Genomic DNA, 18184 nt, shown 5'->3' with positions numbered 1-18184 from the left:
CCTCGGCAACAGACTGCGTGCCGAGGACCTTCGAGGGGGACAGCGTGGTATGTGTGTGCAACTCTGATTTCTGTGACTTGCCGGGGCAGATCAGCGCCCCTGAACAAGGGTCCAACACACGGATCACCTCCTCCAGGGATGGGCTCAGGTTCGCCATTGAGACCTCCCTCAACGAAGCTTCTGCAGCGGATGGTAAGACAAGGACAACGTTTTCGGTACCGTCCAGATTTTCTTATTTTACAAAAGTAGTAAGGGTGAACAGCATGTTCGTAAAAAAAGCTTAATTTTCTAAGGTGAAAGCTCAGTTTTCTAAGGCAGGGAAAGGATAATAACCTTATCGGTACAACATGCAGACGTCCTTTTTGCTGATATAGTAAAGCATGACAATATCTTCGATGAATTCAAGTAGAAATGATTTTTTTAAGAACAACAGCATTTAAGTTACATTGAATAGCTTCATTCAGCCTTTCAAGGGTGGAAATTTAATATAGTTTAAGGAATGGAACAAGCCAAGACCATTCTGCGTTAACATGAAGTTCATTGCCTGCTTCTGAAAATACAGTAAACGATCGCTGTGAAAACAAAGTCTGGAGTCAGCAAAAGAATCAACAATATGTTTCTTCAGTGACATGATCCTGTGGCCGCCTCAGCCAACGCGAGGATTTCCCTAACACGAATAATTTCCGAAAAGAATATGACTGCAACCGTTTGAAACACATATAGCGGATTACTAATGTTGCACCTCAGCCCACACCCGGACACCCGCACCTCAGCCCACACCTGCACACCTGTACCCCAGCCCACACCTGTTCCCCCCTTGCAGGAGCCACCGTGGTGGTGAATCTCGACCACACTCTCGAGTACCAGACAATGTTCGGCTTCGGCGGTGCCTTCACGGACGCCACGGGATTGAATATTCAGAAGCTGCCGGCGGAGGCGCAGGACTGGATCATGAAGTACGCCTGTGTGTTGTTGTTTTGAATTACTTAGGCACATAGCTGGGCACGATAACAGAAAACCTTATTCCCGATAACCGATAACTGATAAACCTTATCGGTTATAACCGATATTCGTTAACTGGAGACACAAATATAGGCGATAACCGATAACCGATAGCCGATATAAATCCACAATTCCGATACTAGCTAGCGATAAGTCCGATAGGCGAAAACGATACTATATTGATATTTCAAATAAAAAAACATAGATGAATTCAAACTCTCATTATCTGTATTTTAGAAAACTTATAAAACCTGAAAACCACACGTTGACACGTACATATGGACGGTAATACTAGAAATGCCTGAACCGGTGTTGTGTTATTTGGCGTCCCCACCGTCAAAAGCTGGCGCTTTTGTTTACAAACACTGGTCTCTCGTGAACTGCGCATGCTCAGACCAGCAAGCGTAGACCTGTACAGTCTCACAAAGCTTTTTAACCGTAATTATGATTTGCTAGAAGGCTGAATCAGACATCCAATACCACTACCACCATCCTCGCTGTTTCTAAAACGACACTCTGTACGAGTTGTATTTATATGTACAGAGTGTCGTTGAGTGTCGAAGATGGTGGTAGTGTATGTCTGATTCAGCCTTCCAGCAACTCTTAATGTATTACAAAGCTTTGTGAGAGTGTACAGGGCTACGCTTACTGGTCTGAACATGCGCAGTTCACGAGAGACCAGTGTTTGTAAATAAAAGCGCCAGCTTTTGAGGATGGGACACCAAATAACACAACACCGTGTGCCTTCAATACAATGGCATGGTCACAAACGAATATGGAATATCAAATTTCAGGCAGTGAATAGTCATTTTTGGGGCAAACTTAAATGATTTTACTCTTTGATATGTTGATTTTTTAGTCTAACATAAAAAAATAACCTAGTGATTTAATGTTGATAATCTAAGTATGAAATCTCTTCACCGAAGATATTTTATACCCCGAAGTTTTTTCATACAACACCGGGCTCCCGGCCACGCATGCGCAGTAGGGAGGAAACAACGTTTTTTTTCTGAGAGGCGTAAAAAAGTGTCGATTATCGCTAGTTTGGTTACAAAAGTAACGAAGATACCGATATATATATTTAAATAAGTAGCGGATGGCCGATAACCCGATTTTATCAGCGATAAAGTATCGCGATAACTTATCGCGATAACGCCCAGCTATGCGTAAGGCATATGAGTCATGGAATGTCAGGAAAGGGGGAGAATATTGGAGGGAAAAGCACTCCTTTTTATTGTCTTCTTAGTTGCAGGAGTCGTGGAACATCAGGAAATTGTGATTCAGCTAGAAGGAAAAGTGTTTCATGTTGGCATGCTGGAGTACAGGATTGTGGATGGAAATTAGAGGGAAACGTACGCGGATTGGTGAGAAGTTAGTCATAAAATATAACTAGTAGGTAAAGAGAAGGGGAAATACACTATCAAAGAAGTAACCGTGGAAGCTGAGTGGTTCGTATGTAGGAGCTGTTAGGCCCTTTCAGGGTTAGCATGCCACGGCCTGCCCTGATGTCACGCTGAACTATCAATCGTTCATATACGTATATACACTCTCGGGGAGTTCAGTCAATACTTGATATAAAGGCTTCTTCAAGTCTTCCGAAGGAGTACTAATGTAAGTAGCCTATGTCACAGGTGCCTCAAACCTTAGTTAAGCCAGATCACAGGTGCGCTACGTCAGATCAAAGGTATTATATGCCATGTTTGCGTGAATCCCACAGGTCGTACTTCTCGCCGGACGGAATCGAGTACAACCTGTGCCGCATTCCCATCGCCGGGTGTGATTTCTCGACACACCCTTACTCGTACGATGACGTGGAGGGAGACGTCGACCTTGTTTACTTCAACCTGACGATGGAAGACTACGAATACAAGGTGAGGCGAAGACAGGTGCACCAAGAACACACGAACTAACTGACAGGCGAGTGTTTATACAGGGTGAGGCGAAGACAGGTGCACCAAGAACACACGAACTAACTGACGGGCGAGTGTTTATACAGGGTGAGAGAACAACAGGCATATGGCCAGGTGTGATGGACTAATTAACACAGGTAAAGAAAGGACAGGTGCTCCATGACTCATTTAACGAATTAACGAAACGAGTGATTAAATAAAGGGTAAAGACGCTAGTCAGCTGGTGATATGCTTCGCTAATAGATTACCTGACTACGTAGCACTCTCAAGAACTGAATTACGTACTAACAGCAAGTGATTAACTGGTTTGCTGACGAACTAACCGAGAAATCAATACTGTGCGTGAGGGTTCATTGACTTCTGTCTCCTTGTTATTGTTATTATTATTGTTATTCTTTTTCTCCTTCTTCTTCTTCTTCTTCTTCTTCTTCTTCTTCTTCTTCTTCTTCTTTTTATTATTATTATTATTATTATTATTATTATTATTATTATTATTATTATTATTATTATTATTATTATTATTATTATTATTATTATTATTATTATTATTATTATTATTATTATTATTATTATTATTATTATTATTATTATTATTATTATTATTATTATTATTATTATTATTATTATTATTATTATTATTATTATTATTATTATTATTATTATTATTATTATTATTATTATTATTATTATTATTATTATTATTATTATTATTATTATTATTATTATTATTATTATTATTATTATTATTATTATTATTATTATTATTATTATTATTATTATTATTATTATTATTATTATTATTATTATTATTATTATTATTATTATTATTATTATTATTATTATTATTATTATTATTATTATTATTATTATTATTATTATTATTATTATTATTATTATTATTATTATAATTATTATTATTGTTCTTCTTCTTCTTCTCCTTCTTCTTCTTCTTCTTCTAATTTTTCTTCTTCTTCTAATTATTATTACTATTATTATTATTATTATTATTATTATTATTATTATTATTATTATTATTATTATTATTATTATTATTATTATTATTATTATTATTATTATTATTATTATTATTATTATTATTATTATTATTATTATTATTATTATTATTATTATTATTATTATTATTATTATTATAATTATTATTATAATTATTATTAGTAGTAGTATTGTTGTTATCATTGTTATTGTTACCACTATTTACATCATTATTATCATCCTCATCCTCATAAGCATTCCTCCGCCTCCTCCTCCTTCTCCCCCTCAGCTTCCCTACATCCGCCGGGCAATAGAACTGGCTTCTCGGGAGCTGCTGCTCTTCGGGTCGCCCTGGGCCCCACCGGCGTGGATGAAAGAAAACGGGATGTTCAATGGCACGGGAGGACTGTTGCCCGAGATGTGGCAGCCGTGGTCCAACTATTTCGTCAAGTACGTTTGATGTTGTCATAATTAGTCCACAGACTTGTCGATTGATTGTGTTGATATTACCTTGCAAATGAAGACGATAACTGTTGAAGAAAGAAAAAAATATTAATCACGAAATGAAGCAAAAAAACATAAATAATATCTACGAAATAAATAAAAAGATACATCTATATTTAAATAGATGAGACTGATAATAACTAGTAAGTGAAGTAGACGTATTGAAATATTGTAACAGATATTGTGATAAAGTGTCTGTGTGTGTGTGTGTGTGTGTGTGTGTGTGTGTGTGTGTGTGTGTGTTTGCAGGTTCGTTCAAGCCTACGAGGCCGAGGGGGCGCCTATTTGGGGTCTCACGCCGCAGAATGAGCCGCTGACAGGCTTCGAGGTGAGTCACGGGCGAGTGTTTTAAACTATCTCGTTCACAGGATCATTTTTCACAGATGCACCCAAATTCGTAGCAGTGTATCAAGAGCATAGCAGCATTATTTCTATAATCTCCATTATCTACCATCTTTATTACTTAAAAGAATGAGTTGTTTTATTAGTATGCCTTATATTGTAAAAAAAAAGTGCTATTAGCTTTTACTAGTTATAATTAAAAAAAATGCCAATATTTTTTTTATCAGTGCTAGTTACGAAGAAAAGTGGAAACACCGAAATGCAGGCAACAGAAAGCCTATTGGTTCACACACACACACACACACACACACACACACACACACACACACACACACACACACACACACACACACACACACACAACTGGAAACTTCATATCTCCTCTCTCGCTAAATCAGCTTCCTCGAGGATGGGCGTTCTGTATCGTCTCCGCCAGTTCTTCTCCCCCGCGCAGTTGCTATCCATATACAGGGGCCTTGTCCGCCCTCGTATGGAGTATGCATCTCACGTGTGGGGAGGCTCCATTCACACAGCTCTTCTGGACAGAGTGGAGTCTAAGGCTCTTCGTCTCATCAGCTCTCCTCCTCCTACTGATAGTCTTCTACCTCTTAAATTCCGCCGCGATGTTGCCTCTCTTTCTATCTTCTATCGATATTTCCACGCTGACTGCTCTTCTGAACTTACTACTAGTAACTGCATGCCTCCCCCCCTCCCGCGGCCCCGCTGCACACGACTTTCTACTCATGCTCATCCTATACTGTCCAAACCCCTTATGCAAGAGTTAACCAGCATCTTCACTCTTTCATCCTTCGCGCTGGTAAACTCTGGAACAATCTTCCTTCATCTGTATTTCCTCCTGCCTACGACTTGAACTCTTTCAAAAGGAGGGTATCAGAACACCTCTCCCTCGAAATTGAGCTTTCTTTCGGCCACCTCTTTTGACTCTTTTTTGGGAGCAGCGAGTAGCGGGCTTTTTTTTAATGTTGTTTTCTTTTTTTTATGCCCTTGAGCTGTCTCCTTTGTTGTAAACACACACACACACACACACACACACACACACACACACACACACACACACACACACACACACACACACACACACACACACACACACACACACACACACACACACACACACACACACACACACACACACACACACACACACACACACACACACACACACACACACACACACACACACACACACACACACACACACACACACACACACACACACACACATACTTTATTACAGTTTCTGTTATAATATTATGAGAGTGAAGATAGCGACAAGTAGAGGGATGTGATCATCACTAGGCAGGTTGTCCAGGACTGGTAGGTTGAAAAAAAAAAAAAACTAACCGCCGGGCCCAGACGAAATATTCTCACGTGTCCTGAAAGAATGCGAGGAGGTCCTCAGTGTTCCACTTATTGATATCTTTAAGATGTCGGTAAATTCAGGGTACGTGCCCAGCCAATGGAAAATAGCTAATGAGACGCCTATTTTTAAAAAGGGAGACAAGTCATCCATCTCAAATAATCGTCCAATTAACTTAACATCAGTTGTAAGCATGATGTTGGAGTCAATTATAACCAGGAGCATTCGGGACCATCTAGAGAAGCATGGTTCATAACTCGCAGCATGGGTTCACGAAGGGTAGGTCTTGCCTTACTAATCTGTTGTCCTTCTACACTAAAGTAATCAAGGCGATTGACAGAGATGAAAGCTATGACATACAATATCTAAATTTCAGTAAAACGTTCGACAAATTCCCTCATCACCGGCTATTTTTTTTTTTTTTTTTACGTCGCAGCCTATTGCGCCGGTAGGCTTCTTCATGGTGGGGCCAGATGGTCCGCCCAAGGCTTCTTCCCGGTGGGTCCTGATGGTCGGCCCAGCCCGTTCTGGCGCAGGCGAGTGTTTATAGTGGCGCGATCTCGCATTGGCTCATGCTGCCCTCCCAAAGCTCATCTTTAATCCTAGAATCTAGAGTCCGGGTTGATAGGTGGTCTTTTGGACGGAATGTGGGTAATTTTAAGCCACTCGACGGCGGCTGAAAAATCCCAACTTGGTGGCACCGGGCGGGGATTTGAACTCGCGTCCTCCTGAACGCGGCGCCGTCACTCTGTCGACTCATCCACCGCCTCCCCATATTACTAAAATTACTAAAATTACAGACTTACGGCGTAGATGGGAGTCTTAAACTGGATCAGGGCGTGGCTTAGTGGTAGAAGGCAGAGAGCGCAAATCAATGGTAAAAAATCTGATTGGGGCAGTGTTACGAGTGGAGTCCCACAGAGGTCGGTGCTGCGTCGTTGTTGTTTTTTTTATAATTTTCATCAATGATTTGGACACAGGAATTAGTAGTGATGTCAGTAAGTTCGCAGATGATGCCAAGATCGGTAGAGTAGTCCAGGCAGACCAGGACGCTAGCGTTCTCTAGGATGAGCTTGACAGACTATATGATTGGGCTGGGAAGTGGCAGATGAAATTCAATGTAGGGAAGTGTAGTATTCTGAGTAGAGGTAGGAATATTCCTTTACACAATTACTCCTTAAATGACACTCCTCTAGGCAGGTCTGTATGTGAGTGGGACTTATGAGTCTTAGTGAACACTGACCAACGTCCTAGGGCTCAATGCATTCAGGCTAAGAATAGCGCAAACAAGGTATTGGGTTTCATCTCAAGGAGCGTAAGCAATAGGAGCGCTGAGGTCATTCTCAAACTTCACTTAGCACTAGTTAATCCGCATCTTGATTACGCAGTTTAGTTCTGGTCACCCTACTATAGAATGGATATCAAGATGTTAGAATCTGTACATGACAATTTATTCAAGGGGTGAGAAACTTACCTTACGAGGATAGACTGAACCATTTAAATCCACACTCCCTAGAAAGGCGAAGGTTGCAAAGAGACCTGATCGAAGTCTATAAACGGATGAAGGGCTTTAATAAAGGAGATGTCAATAGGGTTTTGGTTGTAAAGGAGCCAGATAGGACACGTAGCATTTTTTTTTTTTACAACAAAGGAGGCAGCTCAAGGGCACACAAAAAAAAGGAAACAATAATAAAAAAATAAAAAAAGCCCGCTACTCGCTGCTCCTAAAAAAGAAACAAAAGAGGTGGCCGAAAGGAAGATCAAACACGGGAAGAGAGGTGTCCTGATACCCTCCTCTTGAAAGAGTTCAAGTCGTAGGCAGGAGGAAATACAGATGAAGGAAGATTGTTCCAGAGTTTACCAGCGTGAGGGATGAAAGAGTGAAGATGCTGGTTAACTCTTGCATAAGGGGTTTGGACAGTATAGGGATGAGCATGAGTAGAAAGTCGAGTGCAGCATAGGGGAGAGGCATGCAGTTAGCAAGTTCAGAAGAGCAGTCAGGGTGGAAATATCGATAGAAGATAAGAGAGGCAACATTGCGGCGGAATTTAGGAGGTAGAAGACTATCAGTATGAGGAGGAGAGCTGATGAGACGAAGAGCCTTAGCCTCCACTCTGTCCAGAAGAGCTGTGGTGGCCCACACATGAGATGCATACTCCATACGAGGGCGGACAAGGCCCCTGTATATGGACAGCAACTGTGCAGGGGAGAAGAACTGGCGGAGACGGTACAGAACGAATGGTTTTAAGTTAGACAAATTCAGATTCAACAAAGACATAGGCAAGAATTGGTACACCTATAGAGTGGTGGATGAGTGGAACAGGCTTGGCAGTCATGTTGTGTGTGCCAGTACCATAGGTACATTCAAGAAGAGGTTGGATAAATTCATGGAAAGTGAGGTAAGGTGGGGATAGATTTACAGGAGCTGCCTTGTACAGGCGAACCGGCATCTTACAGACTCCTTACGTTCTTATAATGTTCTTATGTTCTTCTTATTACGAGGTTGCCCGCTGTGGTCAGCCTGCAGAGCAGAGAAAGCGCCTCGGTACTGAGTTCACTTCCAATGTAGCGAAATAGCGGTCGATTCGATTTTTAAAGGAGTTGAAGGTATTCTCACTCACTACTTTTGAAGGAAGATTGTTCCAATGGCGGATGACTCGGTTTGAGAAGAACCTCCTGTCAATGTCTGTACTCACGGGAGCTTAGGTTCAAAGGAGCTGCCTTGTACAGGCCTGCCGGCCTCTTGCAGACTCCTGCGTTCTTATGTTCTTATGTTCTTATTCATCTCCTTTTAACCAATTTCCTTATTTTTTGTTCCTCCTAGCTCTCCTACTTTCCTCGTTTCCTCCCCTCCCTTTCCTCTTCATTTCTCTTTCCATCTCCTCTTCCTCCTTTTAATTCCTTTCTTTCTTTCTTTCTTTCTTTCTTTCTTTCTTTCTTTCTTTCTTTCTTTCTTTCTTTCTTTCTTTCTCCCCGCCATCATCTTCATCACAATTATTATCATCCTTGCCTCGACACCACAAAAAGACTTTCATGAATCATCCTTGCCAATGTTTCAGGATTATTGGTTCAACACGTGCGCCTGGTCGGCCGAGGACATGCGGGACTGGATCAAGACCAACCTGGGACCCACACTGGAGGCCGCCGACATGGGCCACATCAAGCTCATGGTGGTGGACCACAACCGCGACTCCCTACCTTGGTATGCGCAGACGGTGAGTGTGACTTTGTGCTCCCTGCGATGGACAGTCTTCACGCGGGACTGGTTGTTATGATGAGATACAACATACAGTATGAGCATTTACAAGACAGTTGTATGGTCTGGGTGGTCCAATGAGCTTGACCGTTGAGCCTTGGAAGGGAAGAGGTGGTTCGAATCCTACTGTCGCCAGGTGACGTAGGGAAAGTCTTGGGGCAGCTTAATTGAAGAAGCGTGTGATACTCGCTCGTTTTTTACTATACTAAGCATATTTTCACTCCTTCTTTGTAAATTAAGATAGAGACAAAGAGCAAAACAATATTATTAAAAAATAGAGGCTCAGAGAAGTCTGCACTCGAGACTGTGATCCTTGAATTTATGAGCAGTCTCCGCGCCTCCCAATACTTGACATGTTGTCATAAACTTGTGACACTGATGTATATCTTTGGATCCAATAGGCCAGTGGTTCTTAACCTGGGGGCTGGCCCCACACCGGGCCCCACTAGAGGGGCGAGAGCTCTGGGGGAAAAGTATGCATAGCTTTACTTATATTTGCTATTCTCGGAACAAGAGCGTGAGCTGATATTGAAAAGCTTATAAAAAATGGAGACGCTTTTACTAACTTTAGTTTCTTTAGTCTAATTAGTATAGGATTACCATTTTTAGGGGGTTAGGAAGAAACTTTATCTATAGACGTGTGGGAGGCGTGGAGGGAAGGACACATTCCTGGAGGGGGCGTGGTGATAAAATATGTATAGAGCCACTGCTGTAGGCCATCAAAGTCAATACACAACAATTACAATATCCGGCTCTGTAATAACCATTCAGTGCAAGGTGTAATAAAGTCTTATGTGTGATGTGCGCCGTGTGCGTTGGAAATACTGTGTTGCTCGTGTCTGGAAAATATCGTCAAACTATATTTTTCAATAAGCATTAACAGATTCTCATTACATAAAGCAGGGCTACTACAGCTATGTACAAACAACCGTTTCGAGCCACAAATCCCTAGTGGATTTTCACCAGTTGCATTTAGCACCAATAGTTGCATCCCGAAGACCCTCCAGAAGACTAGACGGCATTAGTTTAAAAAAAAAGCATTAAAACTCAATGGAGCACGAGGCCTCCCAACGCCTCAGAGAACTTTGCCAGTCAGCAACATGTCACTATGTCTATCCAACAGCCGCGCCCTGACTCTTTTTGTTCTGCAGATTCTGGAAGATGTTGACGCTAATAAGTATGTTGATGGCACGGCGGTGCATTGGTATGAAGACAACAACACTGGGCCCTATGTGTTGACTGAACTGAACGACCTCTTCCCAGACAAGTTCCTACTGTACACAGAGGCTTGTGGCGGTGAGTGCCTGGAGTGGAAGACAAGTTGATAGACAGAGTGACAGACTAACAAAGTTATATCATCAAGTGAGAACAGATACCAAGGAAAGTGTAGATGTATAATAATAATAACATTGTGACGGTGAGTGTCAGGGCCGCGGTGGAGGGCAGAGAGAGATGGTAGCAAACTAGTAGTCTGGAGATGTGTGGCAAGAAAAATATAGAGAAGAGAGATCCAAACGGTAGCCTCCATGCACAATGACTGGAGCGCTGGTGCATGCTTTCAGTCATGAGGCAGCCATGGGCAGTGGTGAAGAAGTGAAGTGAGGCACTGACGCGAGGCAGAGATGTGACTAAAGGAGACAGAGCGGTGAGGGAGGCGAGACAGGAATGTTAAGGTGACGCGGTGCTGGCAGTGGGTAGAGACTCATTATTTTGTATAGCAAACTGGTAATGCACAGCAATTACAAACATCAATGGATGGCTAAGCGCAATAAATAATGATTTAATCTTATATAGCAATTGACAGATTAAGATTAATGGTGATAAAGTTCAACGTGCAACTTTGTGCCACACCAAATTGTTTGTTCTTACTCTGCGTCTCCAGTAAGACGGTGTGGTGGTCAGCACGCCTTGTTACGAGCCCGCCGGTCCGCGTTCAAATCTCGGCCCAGGCAGTCGGCACCCTGCTCACCCACCTGTTTATCTTCCCTTTTGGGGAAATCTGGGGAAGGCAAACTGTAGCAACTAGGAAGTCACGCCTCCCCTGCGTCCTGGACTCAGGGCCAACGAGACGGAGATAAACACCAAGGCAGCGGGTGGCTGTGGCACATCCCCAACTTTACCTTTGCCGTTATCATTTTTGTATTGTTTTTCAGCCACTGAGTTAGCCACGCCTGTCCTGCATACCCAAAGCGAATGTTAGAGATATAAAGCAATAGATTAGCGAGGTCCAGGGTTAAGGGTTGGAGCTTGTCCAACAGACAAACAAAACCAGTTAGTTATTGTTTCTCTGCTGTGTTCAGGCTTTGCCGCAGATCCAGATGAGAGGGTGATCTTGGGCGACTGGAGCAGGGCACAGAACTACGCCTACGACATCATTGAGGTGAGTCTTTTAGAAGCCTGAGTTATATTTCCTGTGCTTGTAGATGAAGAAAAATTGGATATTATATCGTCGCTCTTACTTGTAGATGAAGAGAAATTGAAAGATATATTTTCCCCCATACTTGTTGATGAGGAGGAACTGAAAGATATATTTTTCCTCGTGCTATATTCCTCAACGCAATTCCAGATTAGGAAGAATTGAAAGCTTTATTCTTCCTTGTTGTTACAGATAAAAATGAATTAAAAATGATCCCCGTCTTCGTCCGTGGTGCTAAGGAAATAATCGAAAGCTCTACTGGGGCGAATATATTACTTGTCGGCTTGTCTGAATTTGAACCAGGAGGACACACAGAAGAAAGGGATTAGGAAGGGAAGTGGAGTTTGTGTGTCTAAGTTTGCGTGAAAAGAGTTTGTGTGTCAAGTTCGTTGTTTCGTGTTGACAGGACGTAAGCCACTGGTCGACTGGCTGGGTGGACTGGAACATGGCTCTTGATACCATCGGGGGACCGAACTGGGTCGACAACTTCGTAGACTCACCCATCATCGTGAACGAGGTGGGTGTGTGCATGGGCTCTTCTTCCTCTGTCTCTTCTTATCTTTGTGTATCCTTATGCATCTTTGTCTATTAGTCAGTCATTGCCCCGCTTCTATATTTCAGGCAGACCAAGAGTTCTACAAGCAGCCCATGTTCTACGCGATGGGTCACTTCAGTAAGTTCATTGAGCCTGGTGGTCACTACGTCTCTACCACAGTATCCGAAGGGTCCGACCGCGTGGTGGCTGCTGGTTTCCACAGCGTCGATCACGCCACCTCCACGGTTGTCCTGCTCAATACGTACGTGTGGCAAATGTGTTTACTACTGCTTGCATGTTTTGAGAGAATTGGGAAGGAAGATCTGTGAGGGGAAAGTGTAACTTGGATAAAGGAAAACGCTGTGGTCAAACGCACATGACAAAAAGTGGGGCTCACACAAACACACGAATAAGGAACGAATAAGGAATAAGGAACACTTCTCAGTTTCGATGTAGATAAACAAGGGTGTGGTGGTTAGTATGCGTAACTACTAAAAATGCGCAATGCCGAATGTGGTCACGGGCCAGGCCAGTCAGCGCTCAGCACTCTTAGAATTCCTTGGCACAGCCGATTCAGGTGTTCCTCCTTCCTTTGGGCTAGTTATTAATTAAAAGGGTACCTGAAGAATCCTGTGGAAGATAAACTGTAATAACCCGGATGTCAAACTTGCTCCGTATGCCGGAGTTGTGGGCTCTTATCCATCAAAGGCAATGAGACGAAGAGCTCCAAAGCCAGCGCAACTTAGTGCATTGCCCGAACTTTACCTTACCTTTACCTTTGCTAACGCCACTGATCACTTCGCCAAATGAGGACATCTCCACAAACACATATCAAAAAAAATATCTTCATGAATTGTAATATACTTTTTTCTCGAAAAATTCTGACATAATAAGCTGAGAGCTACACCATCAGGCTACGCGGCTAAAAAACATGAATATTACAGGCATCATTTTAGTGTTATAAGCAAAAGTCAGAGACCTTTTACTGTACGTATAGTCGGCGGTCCTAAGTTTTCTGATTTTCTTCCTCTCTAAGTGATTTTGACCGTTGTTGTTTTTTTACAACAAAGGAGACAGCTCAAGGGCAACAAAAAAGTGTAGAAAAGAACAAAGCCCGCAACACGCTGTTCCTACAAGACAAAAGCAAGGAGTGGCCAGAAGAGAAGTCAATTTCAGGTGGAGAGATGTCTTGATACACTTCTTGAAAGAGGTCAAGTCATAGGTAGGAGGAAATACAGACGAAGGAAGGCTGTTCCAGAGTTTACCAGTGTAAGGGATGAAAGAATGGAGATGCTGGTTAACTCTTGCATAAGGTGTCTGGACAGAAAGTCGAGTGCAGCAGGGCAGCGGGAGGGGAGGCTGCATGCAGTTAGCAAGTTCAGAAGAGCAGTCAGCATGAAAATATCGATAGAAGATAGATAGGGGCAACATGGCGGCGGATTTTAAGAGGTAGAAGACTGTCAGTAAGAGGAGGAGAGCTGATGAGACGAAGAGCCTTTGACTCCACTCTGTCCAAGAGGGCTGTGTGAGTGGAGCCCCCCCACATGAGATGCATACTCCATAAGAGGGCGTACAAGTCCCCTGTATATGGATAGCAACTGTGCGGGGGAGAAGAACTTGCGGAGACGATACAGAACGCCCAACCTCGAGGCAGTTGATTTAGTGAGAGAGATGTGAAGTTTCCAGTTAAAATTTTGAGTTAAGGATAGACCGAAGATGTTTGGTGTAGAAGGTGACAGCTGAGTGTTGTCGAAGAATAGGGGATAGGTGATTGAAAGGTAGTGTCGAGTTGATAGGTGAAGAAATTGAGTTTTTGAGGCGTTGAAGGACACCAGGTTCTTCTTGCCCCAATCGGAAATGATAGTAAGGTCCGAGGTTAAGCGTTCTGCGGCCTCCAGCCTGGATTCGTATAGTTCCTGTTGGGTTGGCCTTCTATCAAAAGAAGTTGAGTAATGCAGAATAGAGTCATCGGCGTAAGAATGGATAGGACAGTTCGTTTTTGGAAAGATCATCAATGAACAACAGAAAGAGAGTGGGAGATAGAACAGAGCCCTGTGGGATACCACTGTTGCTAGGTTTAGGGGAAGAACAGTAACCGTCTACTACAGCAGTGATAGATCGGTGAGAGAGGAAACTGGAAATAAAGGTACAGAGAGAAGATGGGTAGTTTGAAAAGCAAAGATTTGTGTCAGAACCTATCAAAGGCTTTTGATATGTCTAGGGCAACAGCAAAAGTTTTACCGACACGGCTAAGACAGGATGACCAAGAGACAGTTAGGAAAGCAAGAAGATCACCAGTAGAACGCCCCTAGCGGAACCCATAATGGGGATCAGAAAGGTCAGATTATAGTTGATGATCAAGTTACTTGATGCTCTTCCACCTTCTCATGCTCCTGTTCCCCCACTTCATCTTCCCTCCTGTTTCTCCATCTCTGCCAGGGGCGAGAGCGAGGAGTTGGTGAGTGTGGACGTGGGAAGTGGCCTCGAGTTCGTCAACTTCGCTCTGCCCGGCAAGGCCATCGTGACCATCCTGGTGCCCACGCCTGGTGTGTAGCCAAGCAGGGAGAGGACAAGCTGGACGGCATCTTCTAGGTCTTCTCGTCCTCTGGCCTCACTGCAATTAGAAGGGACTAAGAAAAAAAATAGATGTTGAATCTATTCTAATGTACACATAGCAAATACAGTAGCTGATAAAACTAGCGTATACTTAACAAACAGCGTTGAGGAGACGGAATAAAATGTTGATTCCATGACAGTAAGCACAATTAATAGTGATCCTATACATAAATACACTACGACTACTACCACTACTTCTACAACAACAACAACAACAACAACAACAACAACAACAACAACAACAACAACAACAGCAACAACCACCACCACCACCACCACCACCACCACCACCACCACCACCACCACAACAACAACAACAACAAAAACAACAACAACAACAACAACAACAACAACTACTACTACTACTACTACTATTACTACCACCACTACTACTACTACTAATAATAATAATAATAATACTAATACTACCACTACTACTACTACTACTACTACTACTACTATTACTACCACCACTACTACTACTACTACTACTACTACTACTACCACTACTACTACTACTACTACTACTACTACTACTACTACTACTACTACTACTACTACTATTACTACCACCACTACTACTACTACTACTACTACTACTCCCTTTCCTCTCATTTCCTTCCCATTCCTTCCCTTTTCTTCCCTCCCCTCTCCTCCTCACCCCTTCCCTTCCCTTCCCTTCCCTTCCCTTAACTTCCTTCACCATCCCTTCCCCTTCCTACCATTTCCCTTCATTTTTCTTTCCTTTGCCTTCCCATCCTTTCCCTTCCCTTTCCTTTCCTACATTCACCTTCCCTTACTTTTGCTTACTTTACATTGCCCTGTTTTCTTTTCCCTTCTCATCCCTTCTTTCTCTACTTTTCCTATCCCTTGATTTCTTTATTTTTCCCTTCTCTTTCCGTCTCTTCCCGTCCCCTCCCTTCCCTTCCCTCCCCTTCCCTTCCCTCCCTTCCCTTTCCTTTCCCTCCTCTCCCTCTCCCTCCTCTCCCTTTCCCTTCCCTTCCCTTCCCTTCCCTTCCCTTCCCTTCCCTTCCCTGCCCTCCTCTCCCCCTCCCTTCTCTTCCCTTCCCTTTTCTTCCCTTCCCTCCCTTCCCTTCCCTCCCTTCCCTTCCCTTCCTTTCCTTTCCCTTTCCTTCCCTTCCCTTCCCTTCCCTTCCCTTCCTTCCTTCCTTCCTTCCTTCCCTCTCCCTTCCCTTCCTTTTCCTCCCTCCCCTACCCTTCTATCCCCTCCCTTCCCTTCCCTGCCCTCCACTCCTCCTCCCTTCTCTTCCCTTCCTTTCCCTTCCCTTTCCTTCCTTTCCCTTCCCTTCCCTTCCTTTCCCTTTCTTTCCCTTTCCTTCCCTTCCTTCCCTCCTCCTTCCCTTCCCTTCCTTTCTCTTCTCTTCCGTTCCCTTCCCTTCCCTTTCCTTCCTTTCCCTTTCCTTCCTTTCTCTTCTCTTCCCTTCCTTCCCTCCCCTTCCTTCCGTCCTTTCTCTTCTCTTCCGTTCCTTCCTTCCCTTCCTTCCTTTCCTTCCTTTCTCTTCCGTTCCCTTCCTTCCTTTCCTTCTCTTCCTTCCTTCCCTCCCCTTCCCTTCCTTCCTTTCTCTTCTCTTCTCTTCTCTCCCCGTCCCTTCCTCTCTCTCTCTCTCTCTCTCTCTCTCTCTCTCTCTCTCTCTCTCTCTCTCTCTCTCTCACACACACACACACACACACACACACACGTAACAAGTACTTGGAATGCTTCTCTACCTCCCCCCCTTTCCTCATCCTCTCCCTAGCTCCTGCGTCCTGCTCACCTAATAATTCAGCCGTACATTTAACACATTGGTCTAATATTATTTGTCGTAAATTCATAAACAATCAATAAGCACGTTACATCAACGAGTGAGCATGTTATAGCCTTTGCCCCGAACAGTGCCTTGGAAATGTTGGCAAGGCGTGGTCGGGAAGGTTCTGCTAAGGTGGTAAGCTGTTCGAAGCAAAGTTTCACACAAATTCGGGTGCAAGTTTTTTCTATAGTTTTTTTTATAACCTTCAAATTTACTCTGTGGCAGTCCTCAAAGCAGCGCTAACCGGGAGTACTAGGACCATACATTGCTGTCTCTGCTGATCGTTATTATCGCACCAGTTTACATGCGACAGAAGACGGAGGTGAAAGTGACACCTGACATCCGTGACGCAGGTCTGGGCGCGTGCGTGGAGCAGGGCGTCTGGTCCTTGCCCCGCCGGTCAGTCAGGGCGGGTCAGGATCTAACGCAGTTCTACATCGTTGGATTTGTGGTGTTTGTTTGAGGATTCCTAGTGTAATAGAAGGGGAGGACGGTGACGAGAAGAGCATTGGAGTATTTCAAGGTTGGTTTCCGAGCCATGGGTTTTTTTTTATTGAAAGTTTTAGTTAATTTTGTGTGCTCCATGATTTAACCTTGACGAATGTAGTGTGGCAGTGCGTTGTAAGGGAAGATAGGAGAGGAATTTTGGGGTACTTCAAGGTTGGTTTGCAAGCCTCGGTTGTTAATGTAATGTTAAACATCTCTATCTGTTTGTGTTTTAAACGTATAATAGGGCTCACTTAAGCAACACACACACACACACACACACAACTCATGGGGGAGGGTACTTGCTGGGGATCGCGAGATCAGAACGAGTTCAGAAAGAGATCAGACCATGTTCGTCACAGGCACTTGAAATGAAACACTCCCCTTGCCCCTCGCCCCTGCCCCCTCCGTGTGTTTGCTCATTAATTCTGCCACTGGGAATACATAAACGCAATACCTTGCCTATCTTTCTTTTCCTCCTCCCTCACCAGTGCCACAGTAACGGCCCTCCCTCCCCGCCTTTCTTTCCTCCTCCCTCACCAGTGCCACAGTAACGGCCCTCCTTCCCAGCCTCTCTTTCCTCCTCCCTCACCAGTGCCACAGTAACGGCCCTCCCTCCCCGCCTCTCTTTCCTCCTCCCTCACCAGTGCCACAGTAACGGCCCTCCTTCCCCGCCTCTCTTTCCTCCTCCCTCACCAGTGCCACAGTAACGGCCCTCCTACCCCGCCTCTCTTTCCTCCTCCCTCACCAGTGCCACAGTAATTGCAGCTCGTAAATCTGCTGTTGTTGCCATGAACGCGTCACCACACACACACACACACACACAGCGTCCAGCCTCCTCGCCACCTTTCCCTTGCCTCTCGGCACTTGGGTCTCTTTGCGGTCGTAAATCGGCGTGCTACATGCATGTCTCGCGGCGCCTTGCTGCTCAGCTC

General features: G+C 43.9%; 1 protein-coding gene across 1 annotated transcript in view; it reads left to right on the top strand.

The window, feature by feature from the left end:
• LOC126991299 (putative glucosylceramidase 4) overlaps positions 1–15094 on the top strand; it is a 22053-nt gene extending 6959 nt beyond the window's left edge. The window contains exons 2-12 of the mRNA XM_050850076.1: positions 1–192; positions 824–956; positions 2720–2873; positions 4195–4355; positions 4659–4737; positions 9192–9347; positions 10540–10684; positions 11689–11768; positions 12211–12321; positions 12426–12601; positions 14779–15094. Coding sequence (XP_050706033.1) covers positions 1–192; positions 824–956; positions 2720–2873; positions 4195–4355; positions 4659–4737; positions 9192–9347; positions 10540–10684; positions 11689–11768; positions 12211–12321; positions 12426–12601; positions 14779–14893 — 1502 coding nt within the window. The 3' untranslated portion in view covers positions 14894–15094. The remainder of the gene's footprint in view (positions 193–823; positions 957–2719; positions 2874–4194; positions 4356–4658; positions 4738–9191; positions 9348–10539; positions 10685–11688; positions 11769–12210; positions 12322–12425; positions 12602–14778) is intronic.
• Positions 15095–18184: the final 3090 nt, after the last annotated feature.

Source organism: Eriocheir sinensis, unplaced genomic scaffold (assembly GCF_024679095.1).
Source record: "Eriocheir sinensis breed Jianghai 21 unplaced genomic scaffold, ASM2467909v1 Scaffold258, whole genome shotgun sequence".
NCBI classification, from domain to species: domain Eukaryota; kingdom Metazoa; phylum Arthropoda; class Malacostraca; order Decapoda; family Varunidae; genus Eriocheir; species Eriocheir sinensis.
Note: the sequence above shows the minus strand (reverse complement) of the source record. Positions and strands in the feature narration are given on the sequence as shown.